The 10,567-nt window shown below is 42.4% G+C and overlaps 1 protein-coding gene across 1 annotated transcript; it reads right to left on the bottom strand.

Annotated features, from left to right (window-relative positions):
* Nucleotides 1–7,334: 7,334 nt before the first annotated feature.
* On the bottom strand, nucleotides 7,335–10,308 carry LOC135604759 (probable polygalacturonase). Its single transcript, XM_065094410.1, has 5 exons — nucleotides 10,072–10,308; nucleotides 8,762–8,882; nucleotides 8,299–8,473; nucleotides 8,128–8,198; nucleotides 7,335–8,038 (listed from the first exon to the last, which is right to left on the bottom strand). Exons 1-5 carry the CDS (start codon nucleotides 10,231–10,233, stop codon nucleotides 7,335–7,337), a joined length of 1,233 nt encoding a protein of 410 aa, XP_064950482.1. The 5' UTR covers nucleotides 10,234–10,308.
* Between the last annotated feature and the right edge of the window lie 259 nt (nucleotides 10,309–10,567).

The raw sequence follows: 10,567 nt of genomic DNA, 5'->3' as shown, positions 1-10,567 counted from the left end.
TATATATTTGCATGCGATGTAGATATATATTAAATATGTATATGTGTGACATGTCATATTAGGAAACCAAATCATAGAAACATCTCTCGATAATATTAAGTCGGTAAACATGAGGCAATTAGATTGACCCACGTGGCCTTCCATCGTTATAAGTAGGAACCGATTCCCGGTATAGGTTGAGTTGGTCGAGTCCCTTGAGACTCACCTATAGCGCGATTCGCTATCTTGCTTACGACATAGAGATGTCACCGGTGACCTGAGGGCATGGTATACTTGGTCGAGTCCCTCGAGGGTATATCATCAAATCAGACTTATCTTGTAACGAAGGTGTTGACTTAACCGAGCATCATGGTTGGTCGAGTCCCTTGAGGCCATGGTGATTCGGAGGCCGAACAGGACGGGAATCACAAGGAGTTGTGATCGGAAAGAGTTGCCTACCTTTTAGGCTTAGTGTGATTGGTCGAGTCCCTCGAGGTTACACTAAGACACTGATTGGATCCTGATCCCCACTAGAAGTCTGCCGGAGACTTCCGTTTCACGTGCTGAGGGTGTCGCGTGACTCGTTAGTAAAATAGTGGGAGCATATTAAGATAGAAGTTCATATCTTGATAGTTTATTTCTTGCAAAATCTGCATGTTATTCATTTCTGCTGCATCTTTATTTTCAGAAAATGTCACTTTCAAATCCCTTACGTGGCATACTTGATGTCAACCGCCTCACTGGTCCAAATTATACGGATTGGCTCCGTAACTTGAGAATTGTTCTCACAGCGGAGAAAATCGTATACGTCCTTGATACAGTGATGCCTACGCCCGAAGAAGGGGCAAGCGAGGATGAGATCACTCGCTACGTGAAGTACATTGATGACTCCACTCTTGCTCGGTGCTATATGTTGGGCTCTATGACTCCTGAGTTACAGAGACAACATGAAAAGATGGATACCAGATCCATTCTTCTACATGTCCGCAAATTGTTTGAGGAACAGGAAAGGACTGAACGATATGAGATATCCAAGAGCCTCTTTTGCGCTAGGATGACTGAGGGGACACCGGTTAAGAACTATGTCCTAAAGATGGTTGAGTGGATAGAGAAACTCACAGGTCTAGGAATGGTCCTAGAGGATAACTTGTGTGTGGACATTGTGTTTCAGTCCCTACCAGATTCTTCTTTCACAGTTCATAATGAATTTTAATATGAACAAGCTTAAGGTGACTCTCCCAAAGCTCCTCAATATGTTGAGGGAGGCAGAGAGTACTATTAAGAAAGAGAAGCCAGTTCTCTACACTGTTGAGACCAAAAAGAAAAGGAAAGTAGAAAGGTCCCTTAAGAAAGGAAAGGGCAAGGGCAAACCAGGTAAAGCAAAGGTTGCTAAGAAAGACCCAACAAAGGACAAAGGCCAGTGCTTCCACTATGGTAAAGATGGGCACTGGAAGAGGAACTACAAAGAGTACCTTGCAGAAATGGCGAAATAGAAGCTTGGAGAAGCTTCAGGTACATTCATGATCAATCTTTAATTGTCAGATTTTTGTGATAGTGCATTGGTATTGGATACCAGTATTGCTTATCACATCTACAATTTATTGTAAATTCTAGTAAAGCCGAGGGGAGATTGACGAGCGGAATATTGCATAAAGGTTTGTTTATGCTAGACACTACTCCACATATCATGAATATAAATGTGTTCAAGAGGAAACGAGATGAGATGAACAGTGCATACCTGTGGCATTGTAGACTAGGTCATATCCATGAAAGAAGGATTCAAAAGTTGCTAAATGATGAATATCTAGATCCATTCGACTATGTGTCATATACAACTTGTGAGCCTTGCCTTCATTAAAAACTGACCAACTCTCAATTTAGTGGAACTCGAGAGAGAGCCACTGAGCTGTTGGAACTCATACATAGTGATGTATGTGGACCCATGTCAACTCATGCCATTGGAGGTTACTCTACTTCATTACATTTACTGATGATTTTTCAAGGTATGGATATATGTATTTAATGAAGTACAAGTCCGAGGCCTTTGAGAAATTCAGAGAGTATAAGAATGAGGTGGAGAACCAGACTGGAAAGAGTATCAAAACTCTTCGATCAAATCGAGGAGGTGAGTACTTAAGTACAGAGTTTACTCATTTCCTCAAGGACCATGAGATATTATCACAATGGACACCTCCTTATACACCTTAGCTCAATGGTGTCTCTGAAAGAAGAAATCGTACGTTATTAGATATGGTACGGTCCATGATGAGTTTCGCTGACCTACCCATCTCATTCTGGGGATATGCCCGAGAAACCGCAGCTTACCTTCTGAACAGAGTTCCAACTAAGTCAGTAGTGTCTACACCATATGAGATATGGAAAGGAAAGAAGCCTGATCTTAAGGTTGTTAAGATTTGGGGCTGCCCTGCCCATGTTAAGAGACACAACCCCGATAAGTTAGAATCAAGGATAGAGCGATGTAAATTTGTGGGATACCCCAAGGAAACTTGTGAGTATTATTTCTATCATCTCGATGACCAAAAGGTCTTTGTAGCTAAGAGAGTAGTGTTCCTTGAGAAGGAACACATTCTTGGCGGAGACAGTGGGAGAATGATAGAGTTGAGCGAGGTTGGAGAACCAAGCTCAAGCACCACTCTACAGCCCGAGTCTGTTCAGGTACCTAATACACAAGTTTCAACTTTACGCAGGTCTGATAGAGTATCCCATCCTCCTGAGAGATATGTGGGACATATTAGAGGAGAGGATGTTGAGGATATTGATCCTCAGACCTACGAGGAGGCTATTATGAGTATAGACTCCGGGAAGTGGCAAGAAACCATAAATTTTGAGATAGATTCTATGTACTCCAATAAGGTTTGGAACCTGGTTGATGCGCCCGAAGGTATTGTACCCATTGGTTGCAAGTGGATCTTTAAGAAAAAGATCAGAGTAGATGGAAAGGTAGAGACCTATAAAGCAAGACTAGTGGCTAAGGGGTATCGTCAAAGGTAAGGTGTTGACTACGACGAAACCTTCTCACCCATAGCAATGCTAAAATCCATCAGAATTCTATTGGCTATTGCAACACACTATGATTAAGAGATCTGGCAGATGGATGTGAAAACCGCATTCCTCAATGGAAACCTCGAGGAGGAGGTGTATATGATGCAACCTGAGGGATTCATGTCCAAGAACTGCCCAGATAAGGTGTGTAGGTTGCTTAGATCCATTTATGGAATAAAGCAAACTTCCCGAAGTTGGAACATAAGATTTGATGAGGCGATCAGATCTTATGACTTCGTTAAGAACGAAGATGAGCCTTGTGTGTACAGGAAGGTAAGTGGGAGCGCTATCACCTTTTTTGGTGTTATATGTGGATGACATCCTCATCATTGGGAATGACGTAGGAATGCTATCCACGGTAAAGGCTTGGTTATCTAGACACTTCTCCATGAAGGACTTAGGGGAAGCATCCTCTTTCTTGGGGATTAGAATCTATAGAGATAGATCCAAGAGGATGCATGGCTTATCCCAATCTAGGTACATAGAAACCATTGTCAAAAAGTTTGGCATGGAAAATTCCAAGAGAAGTCTCATACCGATGAGACATGGGATATCGCTTTCTACGAGTATGTCCCCAAAGACTCCAGAAGAAAGGGCGAACATGGATATAATACCTTATGCCTCAACAATAGGGTCTATCATGTATGTTATGCTATGTACTAGGCCTGATATAGCGCATGCTCTGAGTGTCACGAGCAGGTATCAAGCGGATCCAAGCTTGGAGCACTGGAAAGCAGTAAAGTGTATCCTTAAGTACTTGAGAAGGACTAAGGATCTTTTACTATGGAGGCAATAGCCTTAAGGTTGAAGGCTACACAGACTCAAGTTTTCAGTCTGATGTCGATGATAGCAAGTCGAATTCAGGGTAAGTGTACACCTTGAATGGAGGAGTAGTGTGCTGAAAGAGTTCCAAGCAAGATACTACTACTGACCCGACCACAGAGGCGGAGTACATTGCTGCATCAGATGCAGCAAAGGAGGGAGTCTGGTTGAATATATTCATCACATATTTGGGAGTCGTTTCGGATAGCAAGAAGTCGACTTCCTTATATTGTGACAACTATGGGACGATTACTCAAATAAGGGAATTCGGGTCTCATCAGAAGTGTTCTGAGGAGGTTCCAACTTATCAGAGAGATCGTAACCCGAGGAGATGTAGCAGGGGAAAGAGTTCCATCCGAAGATAACATTGCAGATCCACTGACAAAGCCGTTGTCTCATTTTGTCTTTGAGCGTCACAGGGGTCTGATGGGGATCAGACATATAGGTGATTGACTTTAGGTCAAGTGGTAGATTGCTAGTCATAGGTGCCCAGCAAGCCAATCACGTGAGTGATGACACGTGTGACTTAATACAAAATCTTTTTGCTTATTATATTTTGGCGTATATCACTTTATAACTATTGCATAAATGCATACATATATTGTGATGTCCTTGGATTTGTGCAATGGGAATCGGATCGTGATGAGATCACGATAATGAGATCGATTCACCTTTAAACACATATCCTAAATAATCCCGGTCATAGGTTACTCGAGAGGGATATCGTGATAACCGGATAGACTGGTGTGCTGTATACCCGTCCATATGATGGATGCAACTGGTCACATAGCTGCTCGTGTAGGGACACTAGGGATACAGTACTGGTGCTCATTGGAGAATGAGTTCACTGATTGATCCGCTTATGGAATGTTGGATGGTTGATGATGTCTTATTGTCAGACAGCGATTCCGTAGTCCTAGTGGTGTATCTGGTCCTTAGACTTGAGATACCAAAGATGTCCTGTATGAGTGCTCCACTCTTTGATACCATACTTATAGGTTTGGCTGTCCCAGATCTAGTACAGCTGGTCATTGGGAGTGGTAGTCAACCTTACGAGGGTTATTGAGTGTCGATAGAGGATCATCCACTCTCGGCTTCATGAGAGGAATATCCCATGTGTTCTTGCTCAGACAAATCCCTGGCCAGGGTCATTCGGGTTGAGAGAGAAAGAGTTCTCCGGGAGAATCCGATTAGAGTGAGACTCGAGTAGAAACCGTATGGGTCTGACAACACCATGCTCCATATACGGTCTCTGGGATATTAGATGGATGAGGGATTATAGGTACACGGTAACTGAGGACAGATAGGTCCAATGGATTGGATTCCCCTATATCGTCTGGGGACTACGACGTAGTGGCCTAGTACTTCCGTAGTCGATGAGTCAAGTGAATTATTACAGAGATAATAATTCACTGAGTTAGAAGGAGTTCTGATGGGTATGACTCACGGCCAGCTCGATATTGGGCCTAGAGGGTCACACACATATGGTAGGCATTGCGATGAGTAGAGGTTCAGATATGAGATATCCGACGGAGCCCTTGTCTTATTGGATGCAGATCCAATACCCACTAGGGAAGGACCCATTAGGGTTTGACAGGGGATCTCTATAAATAGGAAGGATTCAGAGCCTCAGAGGCTAGAGCCTTTGCTTGCCTTTCCTATTCTCCTCTTCCTCTCCACCTCTTCTCCTCTTCCTCTCCACCTCAGAGCAGGCCTGGAGTTTTGAGGAGCGTCGTCGCAACCCTGCTGTGTGGATCACCGTTAGAGAGGAGGACGCTTGACCTCCTTCACCCTCTCCTAAGGATCTGCATGGAAGCAGCGATATACGATCTCCATAGGTAACACAACCTACTCTATACGCAGTTTTAAGTTTCGCGGATTTTGCGCACCAATCTTCGCACGACGACGAACATCTCTTTGGGAATCAGGGATTTTGTTTTCTTGTTCTTCCGCTGCGCATGTGATATCGCTCCCATGATTTCCCAACACGCATGCCATCCGAGATGGTGGTCGGTCAGAAGTGTCATCCCATCCCTCGAGGATTAGCAGCCATGCGGAACCGATGTGCTACCGACCCTCGTACAATAGTATAAAGCCCCTGGCCGGCATCTGACTAGAGGGGAGAGGAGGGAAGAAAAATAGAAAATAATCCACTCACTACTGACTTGCTCGTCGAAGGGGCCAAAGTCGGGGATCATCCGATGAGGGCCATTTTTGCAAGCGAATAACCACCCGTAAGACACAAGAATCTTAACTCCGGGGTCACCATCCAACGTGCAAGGATGAGCTGTCAATCGGCCGGAGCTCGACCAACGCCAATAAGCATCCCTTCCCGAGGGCACGACCACTTCGTCTTCCAGCTCACTTGACAAAAGGCTCCCGACATTGACCCATGGATCAAACCGTACTGACTCATCAACCATGGTATACTTATTCACTAACATTATTCTAGTGAAGTGTTTTTGTTATTGGGATAGGTGAATTCTTATGGATCCACCCCCTGAAGGAACCAAATATGATAAGTTTTCATCATTCGGCTCGAGCAAGAATGAAATGAATGGAAAAAATAGATCCGTATAAAATCTACTTTTCATACATATCTTCACATATCATATATAATGACTCTATATAAGAAAAGATTTTCTAAATTCTATTTTCTAGGGTCGCGACTATTTATTGCAACTAATTTAGTTCTTATAGGTAAATGCTCGATATCCAAGTCAGCTTATAAATTTGATCATAATCAAGTGTTTTTTGGATTGCCACATATTTTTTTATTGGTGTTTATCCCCCTAATATCTTAATTTTTTTACGTACAAAATATTTATTTGTTACTAATAAAGTCCAACCAATGTTCTTCCTTAGATCTCTTATTTCACTCTGATAGTGTTATAGATTTGGATCGATGAAGAGGAAATGAATATGTTTCCATACTGTAAATAAGGAAGTGGAATAAATAGAATATCGAATCATCCCACCTCACTTATTTTATTCTATAGGATCTAACGAAGCCTGTTCATGCATAACATGATTCAGATATGATCATAGAAAAAGTTCTCCTCAAATAAATCGACCTGTCCTCTACAACATAGGGTGCTTACGTGGTATTTAAAAGTGAAGATACATTGGGTTATGAATTCAAATGTTAGGGATAAAATCAATCGTTTTAGTGACAATCATAAGTCATCCTCTCTTTGAAAAATTCATTTCTAACTATTCGTATCAAATAAAGAATATAACACTTCCAAGTTGAAGAAAAGTATTCAAATAAATAACATGTCTTATTTTTTCAATAATCCATATTTATAGCAATGAAATATTATTGGATATTTCATCTGCCTTTGTTCCTCCCAAGTATGATATATGATGAATTACATCTGCCTTTGTTCAAGGCAAACATTTTAATCTGCCAAGCTTCAGGACATCATAGGTTATGCCATTAAACCATGAGTTGTAGAAAGCATCTCAACTCATGGTTTGGCTCTCTGATAAGCACACTCCTCTAGCCCAACACCATTCACAGGTAGATCATCTTCAGGGAAGGGGCAATGCGTTATACGATCTGGATATTCCGGAATCTGCGCACAGGGAGTGGGCGTCACGTGACTCGATACGCCCTCCACGTCGGTGCAGTTCCAAATCGGCTTCTTCGACTTCACCACCTCCGCCGTCACATTGTAGATGCATATTCCGGTGAAGGGCGCGCCGGGAATCCCCTCCAGCTTCGCGGCCATGGTCACGTTCTCGGCCACCACGTTGCTGTAACTGATATTCTGCACCACCGGAATGGCTTTCGGATCAAATTTGTCGTCCGGGTGCTGCCCGTAGGTGCCCGTCATCCAGAAGACCCACTTCATTGTGTGCAGATTCATTCTTCTCACGAATATGTCCTTCACGTAAGCTCCCCTTCCGATGGTCGTCTTGATCCTGACGCCGGATTCGGAGTGGATGGCCGTGATGTCTTCGGCCCGGACATCTTGGATTCCTCCCGACATCTCGCTTCCCAGGGCGATGACAGCGCTCGTGGGGGAGATGCAGGTGAGCCGTCTGATCACTATGTGTTTGCTTGACATGTTGAATGCAATCCCGTACTCATCCCAACCGCTTTTAATGGCGATGCAGTCATCGCCTGAGACTATGTAGCAGTCCTCAATGCGGACATTGGAGGATGAGTCTGCGAAGAAGAGAGAAACCACCAAAAAGAATCAATCGAAACAGCAACATAGAATCTACAACCCAAGTAAATGTAGGTACGATATCCACCTGGATCGATCCCATCAGTGTTGGGAGAGTTGACCGGTGCAAGAATTGTGATGCCTGAGACGATTACGTGGCTGCACAGTGCATTCATTCACGTTAACATCAGATTGTAACAATAGAATGGAAAGCAAAAGAAGCCTTCAAGTGTTCTGAAAGTAGATTATTAATATAAACCTGCTGTACACAGGATGGACATTCCACGATGGAGAGTTAACCAATGTAATGTTGGAAATCAGCACTTGTTTGCAGTACATCAATTCAATGAGGTATCCACGAGTGTAATTGAGTTCTTTGTTACGGAACATTTTCCACCAGGTTTCACCTTGTCCATCGATAGTTCCATTATTCCCTAAAAATAACAATAAAACTTGTTAGCATCAGGACGTGGTATGTTGCAATCAAATTATATTCTGTTCCCCATCTATGATGCAAACAAGTTAGATGATGATATATATGTGTCTTCTTGTCAATCAAAGCACGCCAAAACATCATAAACTGAATTAAATATTATAGTTTTTGATTAAAAATAATTTTTTTATTAAATTTTAGGGGATCATGGAATGACAACACGACGCAGGCTTTATGAATTTAGAAGTAATGTGATAGAAGTACTGGAAATATGCAACGTATATACTACCTGTTATGACCACATCGGTTAGGTTATATCCCATGATGAGATTACTGTATCTACCCCCAGCCGCATCTCTTCCTCTACCGTAGGAGGGCAAAGGGTCAATGATCGGCCACTCGTTGATCTCCTGCATAAGCATATCACCAATTGTCTTAGTTGATGCAGATTGAACAAAAGAACATAGTATTAAAGCTTCTATTAGCTACCAATAAACAAAAAAAAAAAAAGATTATCCATGCAATTCATAAGCAATGTTGTCCAAGTTGCAGTGTGAGAAGCCATAAAATGGGATTGCAGAATAGAAATTTATGTTCTATAAGCTGCAGTTGAAATCTAACTTGTTCTCCCAAGTTTGTAGCATTAATAGAGTTTTGCTGTCTTCAGGAAACCCAATTAGCTACACAGATCTACAAGGTTTAGTAAAAAAGAAAACATTGAGAGATTGGATGACAGTACTCTTTCCTACAAAATATCAAAGAGAGAGTTTGTGTTTTGAGAGTCTAAATAGCAGTTTTGTGTTAGAAAGTCATCCGCCTAACTTTTAGACTGATGGTGGAGCCTAAAATTAATGTGAGGATAAGGTCCACACTGCATTCCATTCTTATGCTGGTTTCCTCGCATCCTTTCCTACCTTAAAGTTCTTACACGGAAAGAATGCCATTCTCAATTAAAACTTATTAATTTTGGAGTGTAATCTTCAAGATCTTGAAATTTGAAAGGAAATTTTTTATGTGAATTCTAATCCAAGATTATTGATGTTCAGATATGACATACAAGAGAAATAATAATAATAATAATAATAATAATAATAATAATAATAATAATAATAAAACAAAACAAATATTACTGTTTTCTTATTTTGAGAGATCAAAGTAGAGATACTAAATAGTCAAAAATCTACCATACAAATTGTAAATATTTCAGAAATTAATATTATCAAGACAAATTTAGATTTGTAGTGGCTTAGTTCACTTCTTTTCCCTCATCAGTCCAAAGCGGTGACTATGCAGATCGGATTAGACTTGTGAATTCTCCTTGGAGATGAGATGAAGGAAACGTTAGAATAGTATACACTCGCTATGTAACGTTCTGGTGGGGCTCACCAGTGACGAATCTATTCTTCATCGTCACCGTTCATCTGGCGAGAGCTGTCAGATGAACGGACTCGATGGGAAGGGCTACTAGCCATAATCACCACCGAGGATGATAGAGGCGATGGTAATGGCAAACAAGCCGTGAACAATTATGAACATGCACTCTACATCGAAATAGATGGAGGAGAAGGTGGGGGAAGGGGGCGAAGGAGGGAGGCGGACCTGAGTGGCGAGGATGACGGCGTCGTGGTCGAGGAAGAGGGTGAAGTGGTCGGCGAGGTTGAAGGGCCCGGTAAGCCACCGGCCGGCCGGCACCACTAGCATCGCGCCGCCGTCATACGCCACCTTACTAAGGTTGGCCATGGCCGCCGCAAAGGCCGCCATGTTGGAGGTCACCCCGTCGCCCACCCCGCCGAAGTCCGTCAGGCTGGCCACGTGGGCCCGGCATCCTCTTGCCCCCGCTGCCACATAGTGGAAGGCTTCTAGCTCCGTCGCACCACCTCCCCACTAGTGTATGGAGTATTTATAATACGGGAACGAAGTACCATTTTGATAATATTTTCAAAGCCTACATTACTAATGATGGTTCTAGAATTACCAAGCCTACATTACATGCAATAGTACCTAGAATTACTATTGAATAAAATATAAAATATCATTGGGCCATGCGGGTTCTCCATAATAATTATGCCCCATCTCTTTAGCTATTTTAGCTCTT

Source organism: Musa acuminata, chromosome BXJ2-2 (assembly GCF_036884655.1).
Source record: "Musa acuminata AAA Group cultivar baxijiao chromosome BXJ2-2, Cavendish_Baxijiao_AAA, whole genome shotgun sequence".
In the NCBI taxonomy this organism is placed as follows: Eukaryota; Viridiplantae; Streptophyta; class Magnoliopsida; order Zingiberales; family Musaceae; genus Musa; species Musa acuminata.
Note: the sequence above shows the minus strand (reverse complement) of the source record. Positions and strands in the feature narration are given on the sequence as shown.